Source organism: Delphinapterus leucas, chromosome 15 (assembly GCF_059928025.1).
Source record: "Delphinapterus leucas isolate spDelLeu-1000000601 "Yukka" chromosome 15, BTC_Dleu_Yukka2, whole genome shotgun sequence".
NCBI classification, from domain to species: Eukaryota; Metazoa; Chordata; class Mammalia; order Artiodactyla; family Monodontidae; genus Delphinapterus; species Delphinapterus leucas.
In genome coordinates, this window is record NC_143143.1 from 22076510 (window position 1) to 22096282 (window position 19773).

A 19773-nucleotide genomic window follows, 5' to 3' on the forward strand; every position below is an offset into this window, starting at 1 on the left:
CTCAGGATCTCTAGGCCCAGGAGGTAAGTGTGAGAATATATGCACACTCACACCTGTGCATGTTTTCCAGGACGATTCACTCGCCATCTGAATATCATTTCCATCAATGCCTTTGAGGATGACATTTTAACCAAGATTTTCAGTTCAATCGCTGACTGGCACTTTGGAAAAGGGTTTGATGTGATGTTCTTAAGGTAAGAGGTTCCTGTGTTATTGGCCTGGGGTCCTCAGTTCTGGCCCCTCTTTAACTGGTCTGCCTTCTCCTTCCTCCCAAGGTATGGAAAGTTGCTGGTACAAGCTACGATGACAATTTATAAAGCTGCAATGGAGAATTTCTTGCCAACTCCCTCCAAGTCACACTATGTCTTTAACCTGCGGGACTTCTCACGGGTGATCCAAGGGGTATTGCTCTGCCCTCACACCCACCTACAGGTCAGCCGCTATCATTTCTGTTATCAAGTTCATTCAGTGATATCCTTGGCTACATGGAATATACAATGATAAGAGTAATATCTAACTTTTATCAAGCATTTAATTTATGCTAAGCATTGTGCTAAGTATTTTGTAAGCATTATCTCATTAAAGCCCCATATCGACCCCAGGATTTAGAAACTACTGAGAACTACCACCTCAGTCACCACCTGCCATTTATTCAAATAATTAACGGGATTTTCAGGATGTAGAAAAGCTTATCCGGCTTTGGATCCATGAGGTTTACCGGGTCTTCTATGACCGTCTGATTGATCATGAGGACAGACAGGTCTTTTTCAACACGGTGAGGGAAACCACCTCCAATTGCTTCAAGCAGTCTGTGGAAAAGGTAAGCCAGACCCTGTGATCATTTGGCCTCAGAAATTGCCCCAAATATTTGATCATGCTAGTCTCAGATTTCAGATTGTCTTCCTACTAGAGACTTACAGCTCCACTTTCTGAATCTCAAGAAACAGTGTATTGAGCCAACTAATCACTCAATTTGGTGATACAATAGTTGGCCCAATTTCACTTCACTTCCCTGGTAACATATAAGTTTGGATACATTCAAACTTATGGTTTATGATATGATGTTATTGTTTATGATTAATGTAAAATGCATTTGCAAGGTCAATTAACTTGTGAGTTGAGAAATAAATACACCATGAATTTTCATGGTTTGATTGATGCCTTGGTAAAGCCCGAGTGAAAGATTGTCATGGTTTCCCATTTGTAAATATTTTCTCTTTTCTATTTTGATATAAGAAAAGTTTTAAGCCTATGTATTTGCATCATCTAGTTCTACCTCTATTCTTAAGAAGCTACGATTTCTCCATAGAAAAAATTGCAAGTGTTTCATGTTGCATCCAGAGGCCAAGTGCAGAAGCACTGCCAGTTTTTAATATCAGGAAGAAGAGGCATCTAAAACATTTCTACTCTAGGTACAGAGTGGGGACCAGGGAAATGCCTGCACTTCTATTTGGTGAAGGAGCAAATACATTAAAAATGATGCCATCTTTCGACTACCTCCTCTTGGGATCTTACAATCTGACCACCAATGTTTTAATCACTTAGCAAACAGATTGACCCTTGCTTTCACACTCTTTCCTCAAATGTCCTTTCATCATAGTCTTTACAACTACGAGATCCACATATTTTGTTTAAAGAAAAAAAAAATGTTGATGAACCATGACTTTGAAGAATGCTCAGAGGAAACAAATACATCCCCTGCTCCCTCCCTCTACACCTCCCAGTACCATGGTGGCTGGGGCTACTGGCTGAATGCCTATCTGAGACTTACCTTTCCCACAGGTCCTCATCCACCTGTCACCCACTGGAAAGATAGTTGATGATAATATCCGTAGCCTCTTCTTTGGAGATTTCTTCAAGCCAGAAAGTGACAAAAAAATCTATGATGAGATCACTGACTTAAAACAGCTCACAGTGGTCATGGAGTATTACCTGGAAGAGTTCAACAACATCAGCAAGGCCCCCATGTCCTTGGTCATGTTCAGGTTCACCATCGAGCACATCTCCAGGATATGCAGGGTCCTGAAGCAGGACAAAGGCCACTTGCTCCTGGTGGGCATTGGGGGCAGTGGGCGGCAAAGTGCCAGCAAACTGTCCACATTCATGAACTCATATGAGCTGTGCCAGATCGAGATCACTAAGAGCTACTCAGGCAATGACTGGCGAGAGGACCTGAAGAAGATCATGCTACAGGTCGGTGTGGACTCCAAGAGTACTGTGTTCCTCCTCACCGATAACCAGATCAAGGACGAGTCATTCATTGAGGACATCAACGTGCTTCTGAACACGGGAGACGTGCCCAACATCTTCCCCGCTGATGAGAAGGCTGACCTTGTGGAGAAGATGCAAATGGCAGCAAGGACAGAAAGCGAGAAGATCGAAGCCACTCCTCTTTCTATGTATAACTTCTTTATTGAGAGAGTGAAAAACAACCTTCACATTGTCCTTGGTAAGAAGAAGCAAATTCAGTTTGCCCTTTTCCTCTGGGTATTTCAGGATCTCCTGTGCCTTAAGCCCGTTCCTCTTACAGTGGTGCCAGGAATGATCCAGCCAAGGCACTCACTCGCCCACGGGTCAGTGCCTAGAATTCCTTTGGAAACTTCCACTGTCCTGAACAACTGTTTTAAACCTGTTCTACTCTCCTCAGTTCTCTGAATTCTCCTCTGAACCCTCTCCTTCCTTTCAGTACATTACCCGGCAACCTCACAGAACAGCACCTGGAGCTCTTCTCTCTATGAACGATATCTCCAATCTATCCAGAAACTTAGGGGTCGTGTTTAATACTTCTCTCTTGTTACCATGTCCTGTCAATTTTTGCCTCTCTCTCGCATATCTACCCACTTATCTCTATCTCTGCCACCTTCATATTAGCTAAGCCGCTATCATCTCACCCAGACCTCACCTCTACAGCCTTCTAGCTGTTCTATGTCTACTCTGTCCATTCCAGACCTTTATGTTCCACTGAGTCAGGATGGGGATTTTTTTTTCATGTATTGCAAATGTGATCATTGTATATTTACACACATACACAAATTAAAACACCTAAATTGCTTTCTATTCAGATAAAGACCAAAATTCCTAACCTGTAGTCTTATAAGGCAACCTGCCAGGCTGTCCCCTGCATCCTCTCCACTCTCATCCCCAACCAAGCTTCCCCTTCTCTCTTTTTTAGACACGCTGACCTCCTCACACTTTCACCTGTGCATTATGCTTCCTCCCACCACACTGGGTCTAAATAAACAGTGAACGGAATTTGGAGCATAGAATCCAACCTTTGTGGTTGGATGGGGATGGGGTCAGAAACAAGCTGATGGCCCCACAGCTCCCTTATGTCTGTGAGTCAGAACAAACAGAGCACGTGGGTCAAAGGGCTCAACCACTCTGGCTATGTGACCCTAGGGATCTGGAAGGGACAATGTGGATACTGGAGACGAGCCAGAAGGTATTGTAATAAACTGAATTCCCATCACAAAGTTTCCTGAAAATATCCCATGATTCCCCTGTGCTTCCCAGGCACTCATCCTGACTATTCCCAATCACACCCTGGAGTGCCAATAGGAAACATGACTGCTCCCTTACCCCACCAGAATCCTTGGAAAGACCTGCCTGTCCCTTTCAGCCTCCTTGACTTGGAGAAAGAGAACTAACGAAGTCCACTTTTCATTAGCCATGAGTCCGATTGGGGACGCCTTCCGGAACCACCTGCGGATGTTCCCTTCCCTGATCAATTGCTGCACAATTGACTGGTTCCAGTCTTGGCCCACAGATGCCCTGGAATTGGTAGCCAACACATTTCTAGAAGATGTGGAGCTCGATGACAATATTCGGATAGAGTAAGTGTTAGCTGCATTTTAGTACGGCAACCAAATACTTCAAATGAAAATCTAGATATTGGCTCTATTCTTGTTGCTGTTTCAAAACATCATTTTATGTAAAGAAAATGTCTTATATTTTTAAATCACATTTAGATATTTAATAAAACACCTTTGCTGAAAAAGAATAACATTTCATTGTTCAGAATTGTCCTAGAGATGCACTGTTGTCATAGCTATGAGAACCTGGATATAATACTGTTGCTATTTCAATAGTCTTAGAGCATGCATTCTCAAGAGGGGTGATATTGCTGCCAAGGGGATGAAAACTGGTTCTTGTGAGGATTTTTTGTTATGAAAATAACTTACTCTTTTTTTTGTATAAAGCACAGATATACAAACGAAAAAAAAAAAGCACTGAATTTTGGCTACAGTAAGAGAAGGGTTAAGACTGTTGACCACTCTAGGTGTCCCATGAAGGCAGGGGTCATACATATCATTCTTGTATACTTCTGTGTCCTTAGTGCCTAGCAAGTGCCTGGTACATAGTAGGTTCAATTATTGCTTATTAAATGAATGAATAGAAAATGAAGAAATAGGTAGCGGTCAGAATATTCATGGCTTTTAAGATCTTTGAACTTTGTTCTCTAGGCCAGAAGACCCTTAACCTGGGTCCATAGGCTCGTGAACAGAATTCAGAGGGACAGTGAATGTGAGTGGGGAAAAAGTACATCTTCATTTTCACTGACATCTAACTGATACTTTGCATTTCTTTCAGTGAATGTAGGCAATAAACCCCAGTAGGATTGTGTGACTTTGTTACCAGTAGGAATCACCGTTATTTTCATAACTCATTCAGTCATTACAGATGCCCCAAATATATCATTTCCTTCAAAATGATGGTAGTTGTTAGATCTGCTGTCCAATCTTACTATTTAATGCCACAGTCGGCAAATGATGATCCATGGGCCAAGTCCTAGTTCACAGGCAATTTTCATAAATAATGTTTTATTGGGAAACAGCCATGCACACTACAATGGCAGAGTTGAATAGTTGCTCTTAAGACCATGTGGCTCACAAGGCCTAAATTTTTTTTTTTTAATTTTTGGCTGCGTCAGGTCTTAGCTGCGGCACGTGGGATCTTGGTTGAGGCATGTGGGATCTTTCGTTGCAGCGCACGGGCTCTTTGTTGTGGCGCACAGGCTTCTCTCTAGTTGTGGCGTGCAGGTTTTCTCTCTCTAGTTGTGGTGCACAGGCTCCAGGGTGCATGGGCTCTGTAGTTTTGGCATGCGGTTCCAGAGCAAATGGGCTCTGTAGTTTGCGGCACACAGGCTCTCTAGGTGAGGCATGTGAGCTCAGTAGCTGTGGTGCGGGCTTAGTTGCCCCGCGGCATGTGGGATCTTAGTTCCCTGACCGGGGATCAAACCCACGTCCCCTGCATTGGAAGGTGGATTCTTTATCACTGGACCACCAGGGAAGTTGTCCCACAAAGCCTAAAATATTTGCTATCTGGTCCTTACCAGGAAGAGTCTGCTGATCCCTGATTTAATGCATAAATAAAATCACACATATTACTATATCATAAATTTGGTTTTTAAAATATTTTGAAAACTCTTTCAACATATTGGTTTCCTTTGTAACCCTCTATATATTATATTATGCATTTTAAAACATTATTCTGCAAAGTCCAGAGTCTTCACCAGACTGACAAAGGTTAAGAGCTCCAGCTTAAGCCCTGGTGAGTCACAAAAGTGATTAAAGATAGAAATTACCTAATCAAAGATCATTCTAGTAAGAATATATACTTCCCCATTCATTCTCGAGGCTCTGTTGACATGCTTCACAGAATTTGGGATTCTAGTGGGCCGTAGTGAGCGGCTTTCTCACATCCTCACATCTGTGAACCGAGGCCGTACTGGATCTCTCTGGAGCAAGTTGGGCCTGCCTAACCACCTTTGTGTCCTCGGCAGGGTCATCTCCATGTGCAAATATTTCCAGGAGAGTGCGAAAAAGCTGTCGCTTGATTATTACAACACACTTCGCAGACACAACTACGTTACCCCCACGTCCTACCTCGAATTGATCCTAACCTTCAAGACGCTCCTGAACAGGAAGAGGCAAGAGGTGGATATGATGAGGAACCGCTACCTGACAGGCCTGCAGAAACTTGAATTTGCTGCTTCACAGGTGAGCGCTGCCAAAATAGTACAGGGACAAAGGGGTCCAAGACTGATTGGATGCTGTAAAGCACTTGTTCAGGTGCAGAAGTCAAGAGAGCACCAAATAAAATAAAGACAGCCTCTGACCCTGTGCTCGCAGAACTCACCTCACTTGCTTGGCCTAAACCCAGCCCTGTCTCTCTTTAAGATTTTGATGTTTTGTTCATCATGGATCTTTTTGAACTAATTTTAACTTTTTACAACATTACAGTAAAATACTATTTATCTTGAATACTGAGTTCTTTGGAGCCCCCTTAAATTTTGTGCCCAAGGCAAGTGCCTTACCCACCTCGCCCTTGCCCCGGCCCTGGATACTCTCATGGGGAACTGGGCAGAATAAGGCCGTGGTTAAGAGCAGGGCCTGGACTCAAATTCCAGCTTTATAACTTATCAGCTATGGAACCTTGATGATGTTATTTCACCTCTTAGGGCCTTAGTTGCCTCTTCTATAAAAAGAAGTGATAATAACAGTCTTCACTTCACAGGGCTATTATGAAGATTAAATGAGCTGACACAAGTGTAACCCTTAGCAAAATGCCTGGCATATAAATTAGTAATTGATTTGTGCTTGAGCCACTTGACACAACCATACTAAGACATGGATTTTCAGCACCAATAAAGAACTAAGGAAGGGATATATGTATATGTATAACTGATTCACTTCATTATAAAGCAGAAAGTAACACACCATTGTAAAGCATTTATACTCCGATAAAAACGTTAAAAAAAGAAAAGAACTCAGGCAACTGAATGGTTTGCAGTAGGTTGACCTGTCAGTGAGTATAGCAGACCCACCAACATGCAGCACAGGGATGGGAAAGAACATCAGGGGTGCCTGTGCTGCTCTGCTCCTGCAGTTGCGGGGTCCAATTCAGGGTCCTTAGCTTGCAGAGAGATGTTGAAAATTGGAGTCTATCCAGACAACGGTGAGCAAACTGTGTTGAGCAGCAAAATGACCTGAGACAGTCTAGACCAGTAAAGAGAATGTGGTGCCAGTTAACACTACTTGAGCCCTACCACGTGCCTGGTGCTGTATAAGAGGAAGGTACTGTTATCACCACATTACGCACACAGAGACCAAGGACCCAGAGAGGCCAGGCAACTTGCCCATGATCACACAGCTTCATGAGTAGCTGGTGCAAGTTGTGAGGCCAAAACTGAAACTTAGGTCTGCGTGACTGCAGAGTCTGTGTTCCTAATCAGGCCAGCATGCTATGCTTCTTCTCTCTTGTGGGCTTTCTGTGGACAGTGGGTTCAAGGTCATGAAACTCTCTTCAGATAAGCATCTGAGCTGCCTTAGAAGGCAGAATCAGGACCAGTGGGGAAAAACTGCCTGGGGGTAAATTCCAGCTCCTTATCAGGAAATCTGATGTGTTCAGCTGCCTGAAAAATGGCCCAGCTCCCCTGAGAGGTGGTGAGCGCCTCACCGTTAGGAGTGTTCAAACAGTGGCCAGAAAACTACTTGGCAGAAAACTACTTTTCTAGAGAGCATCAGACTGTTGGGAAAAAATGGCCTTGAAAGTTCCTTCTATCCCAGCTCTCTCAGTCATGTATGATTCCTTCACAGCCTTAAAAAATGTAGAGTTTTTTTCCTCCTAACTTACTTTTGTTCTGTCTTTCACTGCCCCCAACACTAGAGTGTAGGCTCAATGCAGGAGGAATATCTTTTTTTTTTTTTTTTTTGCTGTACGCGGGCCTCTCACTGCTGTGGCCTCTCCCGTTGCGGAGCACAGGCTCCGGACGCGCAGGCTCAGCGGCCATGGCTCACGGGCCCAGCCGCTCCACAGCATGTGGGATCTTCCCGGACCGGGGCAGGAACCCGTGTCCCCTGCATCGGCAGGCGGACTCTCAACCACTGCGCCACCAGGGAAGCCCCGAGGAATATCTTTTTTTTAAGTGTTGTATCTTTAAAAAATTTTTTTGTTTACTGTTATATGTATAGTGCCTACCACAGAGCTTGGTAACTACAACACATAGCATGAACTCAGTAATGAAATATTGAAAGATCAAAGAGAGAAACTCCAGCCAACAAATATGTACCCAGTACCATTAAAATCATTCGTATTTTCTGCGTGTGTCATAGGTTAGAGAATCGTTTCAACTTTTGCCAGCCATGCCATTTTCGACATTGACATAGCTGACCCTGCACCCCTCCCACCTTCCTCTCCTTGTTAGGTGGCCGTCATGCAAGTAGAACTGACTGCCCTCCAACCCCAACTCATTCAGACCTCTGAGGAGACCGCTAAGATGATGGTGAAAATTGAAGGGGAGACGCGAGAAGCCGATGCCAAGAAACTTCTGGTGCAAGCCGATGAAGAAGAAGCCAATGCTGCTGCCGCCATTGCTCAAGGAATCAAGGTATAAACTGCTGAGAGAGAAGAAAGGGAATCAGCATTTTCAGGGTTCATCTGTTATCTCACTAGAGCCTAACAAAGTCTTGCAGAATATGCATGGTCATGCCCATCTTGCAGAGGAAAAATGTGAGGCTTGAAAGGATGCTTTCCCAGCATCACATAGCTAGTAAATGACACCTGGCTCTCTCCAGGAAGCATTATTGTTTTACAAATACTCTCCCTGTCACTCAGCGTCAAGTCCTATAAGCCCCAACAAGATCTAACCTTATCTCTTATTACTTTCCCCTCATTGACTCTTCTGGCCACACCAGCCTCCTAGCTATTCCCCAAACAAACACTAGGCATGTTCCCATCCCAGGGCCCTTGAACTGACTGTTCCCTCTGGCTATCTCCTAAACCTCAATCATGTTTTTGCTCAAATGTGGCTGGCATGTCATAGGTGTGGAGTAAATATTTGTCAAATGACAGATTGTTGAATCTAGAGGACCCCATTTGAAGGTAATTCTTATACCAAAGAAGAACAGTCCTGGGAAGGGCTTCACCTATATTCAGATATTAGAAGAAAATCTGATTAATGTTCATGTTATATATTTCCCCAAGCACTTTCAAGTATACGGTTCCATTATCACAATGACTTTGGGCTTACTAATGACAGCCATCAATGTCTAGAAGTCAACAACACTGAGGTTCAGTGGTAAATTGACTTTGCAGAGCCGCACAGCTAGTCCCTGGGATCCGACTCCAAGGCTCTTGGCACTTGGCTGAAGATGCTTGTCCCTGTGTCTCCACTTAGCAGTTAGAAATTTCTTCTGACCATTCTTCAAACAAGAGCTTGCTTCCAAATAAAATGGTTTGCTTACATTGGTCGATTCTTTTTAAGCTAATGGATCATTTCTTTCCCCCGTAACAAGGACAATAAATGATGTCAGGAGTACTGCAGAGTTGATTACATTTCATCCGCAAGCACTGTGCTTCACACGCCTCAAACGGCCCTGCTGCTCTGTGCACTGCTAAGCCACAGAGATCATTTTTATTTTATTTTTTGGGGTGTTTTTTTGGGGGGGCCTGTGTCAGGTCTTAGTTGTGGCCCACACGCGGGATCTTCATTGTGCAGCGTGCGGGCTCCAGAGTGTACAGACTCACGCGCTTCTCTCTAGTTGTGGCTGGGAGCTCAGTAGCTGCGGCGTGCGGACTTAGTTGCCCCACCCTGCGGCATGTGAGATCTTAGCTTCCCGACCAGGGATTGAACCTGCACCCCCTGCATTGTAAGGCAGATTCTCAACAACTGGATCACCAGAGAAGTCCCCACAGAAGTCATTTTTAATTATAATTTTTTTTATCATAGAAACAAATGGTGTCATAACACATACAAAAGAATTTTTAAGAGCTCAACTTTAACACCTTTCCAATTTTCCAAGTTTTCCTCTAGTTCCTGTCTATACACGTGGATAGTTTTGGTATTGCAATCATAGCATAATTGTGATTTGCTTTATGCTTTTTAATTTCCTTAACAGCTTATCACAAATGTTTTTCCAAAATGTCATATAATCATTTTAATGACCATTTTAAGTAGGTGCTTCACCTATCAAGTAGCCATTCCCCTATTGGGCATTGAAGTCTGTTCCTTCCTGCCTTGTTTTCAGTGTTTCCAGAGTATCAACTGGAATCTCTCAACAGAGCTTTGGAGTTTTAAAAATGCAAATGCCCAGACCCCACCCAGACTGAATGAATCAGAATCTCTGGGTGTGGAGCCTGACCATGAGGATGCCCTAAATGCTCCTCAGTGACTCTGATGCAGAGTCAGGGTTGAGAATCACTGCTAGAGACAATGTTACAATTAGAGGCCTTCTGAGTCACTTAACAAACTTGCTAGAATCCAGGCCTTACCCTTAGGAAAGAAGCAGAGCTACCGGGCCACTAGCTGTCTGGCACATTATAAGAAAGTGACCCAGAACTATCAATAATAGGACACCAGGGGCACCTGGGATGGTTGAAATCTACTGAGAATCCAAAGATGTAGCTGAGCCAATCCCTGTAGTCTCCTCTGCCACCAAACCCTTTCTGAAGCTGGTCATGAGAAGCAGCAGGGGGCAGCTCTGGTCCTTCCCCTAGTCTTGCACTCGGGCACATATCCTAGGGCTGAAGGAGGGGCAAACTAAATTGCCCCTGGGACTGAGCCATTCTTACCATCCAAAGCAGGACGTTCCATTTTGATACTGGGGACATCTAACGTGGCTCATCTGGGGGTGGGGGTTAATATAAGGAAGCCAAATAAAACCTTGCTATAAGTTTATAGGAAAAGCAGAAAACCTAAAATAAAGAATCCATGATATACACACGCGTGTATATATACACATGTGCACACACCTGTATGTAAGAAGGTGGAACCTCCTTTATTTTGTTTGCTTATCACAATAAACGTGCAGGACATAGACTTCGACACATGCTGCTTTTAACATTCTCTTTAGAAGTTTCACTTCAGTCATGGCTGTGTGATCAGTCCCTGCGCTGGGAGACTAACAGAAAATTCACTGAGTGGGGAGCCAGGGGCCCAGGATTGGAGCTTGGCTCGTTGACTAACCAGCTTTGTGACCTTGGCTAACTCATTTTACCTCTCGAGTCCTCGTTTCATTGTTGTTGTTGGAGGAGCATTTGGTAATGGAACTGCTAAATGCAGTTGTATTTGCAGGGGATTGGGTCCAGCCCTCCCCACCCCCCCCGGCCCCTGACCCCACAGATACCAAAATCCACAGATGCTCAAGCCCCTGCAGTCTGCCCTCTGGACCCGTGGTTCCAAATCTACAGGTACAGAGGGCCAACTGTAATCTATGAAATTCTGAAATCTTATAATGTTAATCTTCCCTTTTTTAAAAAAAATTGAGATATAATTCACATACCATTAATATTCACCTTTTTAAATCATGCAATTCAGAGGTTTTAGTATATTCACAAAGTTGTACAACAATCACCACTATCTACTTCTAGAACATTTTCATTACCCAAAAAGAAACCTGTACCCATTAGCAGTCACTAGCCATTTCTCCCTCTGCCTAGCCCCTGGCAACCACTAACCTACCTTCTGCCTCTGTGGATTTTCCTTTTACGCACATTTCATGTGAATGGAATCATAGAGGAGGTGGCATTTTGTGTCTATCTGGCTGCTTTCACTTAGCATAATGTTCTCAAGGTTTATCCGTGTTGTTGCATGAATTGTTACTTCATTTCTTTTTATGGCTGAATAATATTCCATTATATTAGCTTTGTTTTCAAACAAAGAAATAATGGGCAAAACATATATGGTCTCCTTTTCCCAGAACTCACTACCCAGCTCTAATCTCTGTCCCCATTCCTCCTCCTTAAAGTCTTGCCTTAAACTCCACCCTGTCCCCAGCTCCACCCCTACCCCATCTCTGAGCTACAGTGCATCCCAGACCCTCACCCCGTCTCTGACATTCTCCCACCCCCCATGCCTTATTCTTCCACAAACTTGCCCTAATCGCCTTCCCATCTGTCACTCACCCTTAGGCTTCATTCTTTACTTCATCTTCTCAACCCATCCTTGATCAATGGGTATGAGGTCACTGACTGCATGTATCTCTTGGGAATTCGTTAAAAACCAAAAGCATGATTTTTTTAAGATCGCAAAACTGGTAAATTCTCAAATGTCCAAGGCATCCAAACCACAGCTCCCAAATGCATGCATGCTTCCCTGCTGCCTGTGAGAGCCACCCTCGCCATGCAAACCTACGGCAGGGAGCAGTGTCCTGGAAGGACACTGGGGCGGGAGGCACCTCTTCTCACTTCTGCTGCTTCCCCCAGGAGCAGAGCTTGCTTCACCCCCGGTGTGCCGGGCACGAGGCACTCACCCCTTCTGTCTCTGTACCGCCTGCAGAACGAATGTCAAGGGGATCTGGCAGAGGCAATGCCGGCTCTGGAGGCTGCACTCGCTGCACTGGACACCCTGAACCCAGCAGACATCTCACTGGTGAAGTCGATGCAGAACCCACCAGGTCCTGTCAAGCTGGTCATGGAGAGCATCTGTGTGATGAAGGGGCTGAGGCCAGAGAGGAAGCCGGACCCCAGTGGCAGCGGTAACCACCCCCCAACCCCGCACCCCTCCCGACCCAGCGGCCTGCATGGGCTGTGCTCCCCTGGCAGGAAGGCTGCCAGCACCCCCGCTCATCCGGCCCCAGGCCTGCAGGCAGTATCGTGGTGTCTTGGGGGAAATAAGAAAGGCACCAGGATGCGTGTGCGCTCACTTGTGTTTCTTCACCATCCTCTCTCCTCTCAGTCAGTAAGGAAAATGCAGCCATCTTTGGGTGAAGCCAAGCTCAGTCAAGGCCCCTGCCTACAAATCATTACAAAAATGAAGGTCATAGAGACAAGAGGACTGATAGAGAGCAAGCACACAGAGCAGTGTGTGGGTGAGAGGAAGAGAAAGAAACAGAAAGAGCTAGAGAGAGAAAGATAAAGGAGAAACAGAAAAAGAGACAGACACAGAAAGAGATACCCAGAAGAAAAAAAGATAAGAGAACGAGACAGAGACAGAGAGATGGAGAGAAAGAGATAGAGACTGAGAAATAAACGGGGAGAGACCCAGACACCTAGACGCCTTCATATGCATGCACATAGACACAAAGAGATCCTGAACAGGGAGAGGGAGGTTGGGAGGGAAAGAAATCAGGAGGGGGAAAGACAAAAGGTGGGAAGGTGAATGAGGGAGGGAGAGACTCTTACCATGTCAGATACAGAGAGACAGACAGAGAAAGATATGGGCGGGAGAGAGAAACAAACAAAAACAGGCAGAGAGACAGAAAAGCTGAAAGTGAGAAATGGAGACAGAGAGCCCCAGAGATACAGAGACATACGAAAATAGAGAGTGAGTGGGAAGAAAAGAGACCAGAAAGAAGAGAGACAGAGACAGGGAGACCAAGACACACAGAGAGAGAACAGGAGAGGTCTGGGTTGGGGACAGGGTGAGGAGGAACAAGAGCTGCTGGTGAAGGATTAGAGGGAGAGAGACAGGGGCAAGGGAGGGAAAGACTGAAACTGATGGGCCTGAGGAAGACAAGGAAACAGAAACTTAGAAGAGGAGAGAAAGGAATAGGGGAGGGAAAGAGGAAAGCTTATATAATCAAGCCTTAGAAGCATGAATAGGTGAAAATTCATTCTTAAAATCCAAATTAGATGCAGGATCTTGCAGTAGAACCAGTGTCTTAGAATTGAACAAGGACTTTATAAACCATCTCCAGTGATATTTCCTATCTTTTGAATCTTCGTATCCTTCAAACAGTCCTGCTGTTCCTCCATTCCTTCCGATGTGTTAGAAATTTCTGATCCCTCATTTGGGAGACTCTGGCTTCTGCTTCCCATGTTTATCATTCCCTCTTCCTTGGTTGGTTTCAGGCCAAATAACACATGAAGAAATGCAAAGGTGATCAGGATTGACAAGCAGGGAGCAGACATTACAGGAGACTCCTCTAGGGAAGCAGCTGAGGTATAATATGGCTGCACCCTGGAATCACCTGGCAGTTTAAAGAATGCTAAAGCCCCTGCCCCCACTCCTAGAGATTCTTATTCCTTTGGTCTAGGGTGTGGCCTGAGCATTAGTATTTTTCTTAAAGCTCCCAGGTGATTCTAAGGTGCAGCCAGGATTGAGAACTGCTGAGATACGCAAAGCATGGCCAGGTCACAAAAAATCAGTTCTCTTCCTGGATCATTGATGGTGGGCACAGGATGCATCATTCACCTTTCTTATTTTAAAATTGAAATGAATTTTGGGTACTATTCATGTAACCCACAGAATTTATTTAGCCAGTACATTGGGACGGAGCAGAAGAGCAATTAAATTAGTTTTGGGTACCTTGAATTTAAACAAAGCAGATCATTTCCTAGAATGCAAACAAAAACTTTCATGGGAAATATTTCTTTGGTGTCTAAGCTTGCTTTAGGAATAGGACATATTTGACCTGTTGTACCTAATATGATATCTCAAGTACAATTTTTTTTGATGAGCCTGAACTTGGCAAGGGTTTATAATTACCTGAGTCAAAGAGTTTGACTTTTTTCTAACACACTAACAAAAGGAGCACTGCCCTGGGATGGGATCTGGGCTCACTCATTCGTTAGTCAGCATGAAGGCTGCCAAGGTGAATAGGGCCCTGCTTTGTTTCTGGGCAGACCAAGGACAGCCTTCTGTTTTGTTGCAAGTCTGCAAGCTGCTTCCCCCACCCTCACTCTTTGTCTGGAGACAGCCTCACTCACTTACCCACTCACTAGAAGGACTGATTCATCACAAGGATGGCCTAATGTGCTCCATCCGACCCACCTCCCATATTTGAAAAAGAATATTCAAAACACATACCCATGGATCCGGTTGCCCTCTTCATCTGTGACTGGGATAAGGGGCAACATTCATTCAATACATACTGAAAACTGATAATTAGGCACTGTGCCAGATTGTAGTAAACACAGAAGGAGCATACAAATTTTTTTAAATGTATACTTGATTTATTATGTTAGTTTTTGAGTGTACAGCATAGTGACTCAAAATTACTTTAGATTATATGCCATTTAAAGATATTATAAGGGGACTTCCCTGGTGGCGCAGTGGTTAAGAATCTGCCTGCCAATGCAGGATGCACAGGTTTGAGCCCTGGTCTGGGAAGATCCCCCATGCCGCGGAGCAACTAAGCCTGTGCGCCACAACTACTGAGCCTGCTCTCTAGAGCCTGCGAGCCACAACTACTGAGCCCGTGTGCCACAATTAACGAAGCCCACACGCCTGAAGCCCATGCTCCACAACAAGAGGCCACCGCAATGAGACCATGCACCACAATGAAGTGTAGCACCCGCTCGCCACAACTAGAGAAAACCTGCGCGCAGCAACAAAGACTCAGTGCAGCCATAAATAAAATATAAATTTTTAAAAAAAAATTTTAAAAAAGATAAAGTTATTATAGGAATAAACCTACCTAAGGAGACAAAAGACCTGTATGCAGAAAACTATAAGACACTGATGAAAGAAATTAAAGCTGATACAAAGAGATGGAGAGATATACCATGTTCTTGGACTGGAAGAATCAACATTGTGAAAATGACTATACTACCCAAAGCAATCTACAGATTCAGTGCAATCCCTATCAAACTACCAATGGCATTTTTCACAGAACTAGAACAAAAAATTTCACAATTTGTATGGAAACACAAAAGACCCCGAATAGCCAAAGCAATCTTGAGAAAGAAAAACGGAGCTGGAGGAATCAGGCACCCTGACTTCAGACTATACTACAAAGCTACAGTAATCAAGACAGTTGGTACTGGCACAATGGAGCACAATGGAATAGATCAATGGAACAGGAGAGAAAGCTCAGAGATGAACCCACGCACATAGGGTCACTTTATGTTTGATAAAGGAGGCAAGAGTATACAATGGAGAAAAGACAACCTCTTCAATAAGTGGTGCTGGGAAAACTGGAAGCTGCATGTTAAAGAATGAAATTAGAACACCTTCTAACACCATACACAAAAAGAAACTCGAAACGGATTAAAGACATAAGTGTAAGGCCAGACACTATAAAACTGTTAGAGGAAAACCTAGGCAGAACACTCTATGACATAAATCACTGCAAGATCCTTTTTGACCCACCTCCTAGAGAAATAGAAATAAAAACAAAAATAAACGAATGGGACCTAATGAAACTTAAAATCTTTTGCACAGCAAAGGAAACCATAAACAAGAGGAAAAGACAACCCTCAGAATGGGAGAAAATATTTGCAAATGAAGCAACTGACAAAGGATTAATCTCCAAAATATACAGGCAACTCATGCAGCTCAATATCAAAAAAACAAACAACCCAATCCAAAAATGGGCAGAAGACCTAAATAGACATTTCTCCAAAGAAGATATACAGATTGCCAACAAACACATGAAAGGATGCTCAACATCATTAATCATTAGAGAAATGCAACTCAAAACTACAATGAGGTATCACCTCACACTGGTCAGAATGGCCATCATCAAAAAATCTACGAACAATAAATGCTGGAGAGGATGTGGAGAAAAGGGAACCCTCTTGCACTGTTGGTGGGAATGTAAATTGGTACAGCCACTATGGAAAACAGTATGGAGGTTCCTTAAAAAACTAAAAATAGAACTACCATATGACCCAGCAATCCCACTACTGTGCATATACCCTGAGAAAACCATAAGTCAAAAAGAGTCATGTACCACAATGTTTACTGCAGCTCTATTTACAATAGCCAGGACATGGAAGCAACCTAAGTGTCCATTGACAGATGAATGGGTAAAGAAGATGTGGCACATATATACAATGAAATATTACTCGGCAAGAAAAAGAAATGGAATTGAGTTATTTGTAGTGAAGTGGGCGGACCTAGAGTCTGCCATACAGAATGAAGTAAGCCAGAAAGAGAAAAACAAGTACCATATGCTAACACATATATATGGAATCTAAAAAAAACAAAAAATTCTGAAGAACCTAGAGGCAGGACAGGAATAAAGACACAGACCTACTAGAGAATGGACTTGAGGACACAGGGAGGGGGAAGGGTAAGCTGGGACGAAGTGAGAGGGTGGCATTGACATATATGCACTACCAAATGTAAAATAGATAGCTAGTGGGAAGCAGCCACATAACACAGGGAGATCAGCTCGGTGCTTTGTGACCACCTAGAGGGGTGGGATAGGGAGGGTGGGAGGGAGACGCAAGAGGGAGGGGATATGGGGATATATGTATACGTATAGCTGATTCACTGTGTTGTACAGCAGAAACTAACACAATATTGTAAAGCAACTATACTCCAATAAAGATGTTAAAAAAAATAAAATGTTGCCAATCTAAAAAAATAAAGTTATAATAAAATAGTGACTGTATTCCCTATGTTATACAATATATCCTTGTAGCTTATTTACTTTATTCGTAGTCGTTTGTACTCATAATCCCCTTCCCCTATATTGCTCCTCTCCCTCCCCTCTCCCCACTGGTAACCACTACTTTGTTCTCTATATCTGTGAGTCTGTTTGTTTTGTTATATTCATTAATTTGTTTTGTTTTTTAGATTCCACATATCAGTGATAACATACAGTACTTGTCTTTCTCTGTTGGACTTATTTCCCTAAGCATAATAGCCTCCAGATTCATCCACATTGCTGTGTGGCAGTATTTCATTCGTTTTTATGACTAAGTAATATTCCATTGTATATATGTATACCATATCTTCTTAATCCCATCGTCTCTTGATGGGCACTTGGGTTGTTTCCATATCTTGGCTATTGTAAGTAATGCTGCCATGAAGCTTGGGGGTGCATGTGTCTTTTTGAATTACTGTTTTTGTTTTTTCCAGATATATATCCAGGAGTGTAATTGCTGGATCAATTTTTAGTCTTTTGAGGAACCTCCATACTGTTTTCCATAGTGGCTGTACCAATTTACATTCCCACCAGTGTATTTGAGGGTTCCCTTTTCTCCACATCCTCTCCAACATTTGTTATTTGTGGTCTGTTTGATGATAACTGTTCTGACATATGTGATGTGATACCTCACTGTGGTTTTGATTTGCTTTCTCTAATAATTAGCGATGTTGAGCATCTTTTCAGTGCCTGTTAGCCATCTGTATGTCTACTTGGGAAAAATGTCTTTTCAAGTCTTCTGCCCATTTTTTGGTTGGATTGTTTGTTTTTTTAATATAGAGTTGTATGAACTGTTTATATATATTGGATATTAACCCCTTATCAGTCATATCATTTGCAAATATTTTCCCCCATTCAGTAGGTTGTCTTTTTGTTTTATCCATAGTTTCCTTTGCTGTGCAAAAGCTTTTAAGTTTCATAAGGTCCCATTTGTTTAGTTTTGCTTTTGTTTCCTTTGCATTAGGAGATGAATCCAAAAAAAATATTGCTATGATTTATGTCAAAGAGTGTTCTGCCTATGTTTCCTTCTAGGACTTTTGTGGTTTCCAGTCTTATATTTAGTTTTTAATCCATTTTGAGCTTATTTTTATATATGGTGTGAGAAGATGTTCTAATGCCATTCTTTACATGTAGCTGTCCAGTTTCAGCGGCACCTATAGAAGAGGTTGTCTTTTCCCCATTGTATATTCTTGTCGCCTATGTTGTAGATGAATGGACTATGAGTGTGTTTATTTCTGGACTCTCTATTCTGTTCCATTGATGTTTGTATCTTTTTTTTTTGTATCAACACCATAATGTAGCCTTGATTACTGTAGCCTTGTAATATAGTCTGAAGTCAAGGACTGTGATACCTTCAGCTTTGTTCTTTTTTCTCAAGATTGCTTTGGCTATTCAGGGTCTTTTGTGGTTCTATATATGTTTTAGGATTATTTGTTCTAGTTCTGTTTTTGGTATTTTGATAGGTTTTTGCATTAAATCTATAGATCCCTTTGGGTAATATGGACATTTTAACAACATTAATTCTTCCAATCCAAGAATGTGGGATATCTTTCCATTTATTTGTGTCATTTTCAGTTTCCTTCATCAGTGTTTTATAGTTTTCAGAGCACAGGTCTTTCACCTCCTTGGTTAAGTTTATTCCTAGGTATTTTATTCTTTTTGACATGATTTTAATGAGATTATTTTCTTGCTTTCTCTTTCATTATTAATGTATAGAAAAGCAACAGCTTTCTATATATTAATTTTGTATCCTGCAACATTATTGAACTCATTTATCAGTTATTTATTGGTTAAATTTAATTTATCAGTTAAAATTATTATTTTTCTTGGAGACTTTAGGGTTTTCTATATATAGTACCATGTCATCTGGAAATAGTGACAGTGTTCCTTCTTCCCTTCCAATCTGGGTGCCTTTTATTTCTTTTCCTTGTCCGATTGCTGTGGCTAGGACTTCCAACGATATGTTAAATAGAAGTGGCCAGAATGAGCATCCTTATCTTGTTCCTGATTTTAGAGGAAAAGCTTTCAGCTTTTCACCATTGAGTATGATGTTAGCTGTGGGTTTGTCATAAATGACCTTAGTTATGTTGAGATATGTTCCCTCTATACCAATTTGGATGAGCGTTTTTAATCATTATTAAATATTGAATTTTGACAAATGCTTTTTCTGCATCTATTGAGATGATCATGTGACTTTCATCTTTCCTTTGGTTAATGTGGTGTATCACATTGATTGATTTGTGGATATTGAACCATCCTTGCATTCTTGGAATAAATCCCACTTCATCATGGTGTGTGATCCTTTTTACATATTGTTGAATTCAGTTTGTTAATATTTTGTTGAGGATTTTTTGCATCTATATTCATCAGAATTATTGGCCTGTAAATTTCTTTTTTTGTAGTGCCTTTGTGTGGTTTTGGTATCAGGGTAATGGTGGCCTCATGGAATGAATTT

At 42.6% G+C, this 19773-nt stretch overlaps 1 protein-coding gene across 1 annotated transcript in view; it reads left to right on the forward strand.

Moving 5' to 3' along the window:
* Window positions 1-19773, forward strand: part of DNAH3 (dynein axonemal heavy chain 3) — a 196159-nt gene that overhangs the window by 143060 nt on the left and 33326 nt on the right. Inside the window, exons 44-51 of the mRNA XM_089896064.1 lie at window positions 71-194; window positions 276-432; window positions 677-820; window positions 1783-2449; window positions 3668-3833; window positions 5783-5999; window positions 8207-8389; window positions 12278-12476. Of these exons, the coding sequence (XP_089752190.1) occupies window positions 71-194; window positions 276-432; window positions 677-820; window positions 1783-2449; window positions 3668-3833; window positions 5783-5999; window positions 8207-8389; window positions 12278-12476 (1857 nt within the window). The remainder of the gene's footprint in view (window positions 1-70; window positions 195-275; window positions 433-676; window positions 821-1782; window positions 2450-3667; window positions 3834-5782; window positions 6000-8206; window positions 8390-12277; window positions 12477-19773) is intronic.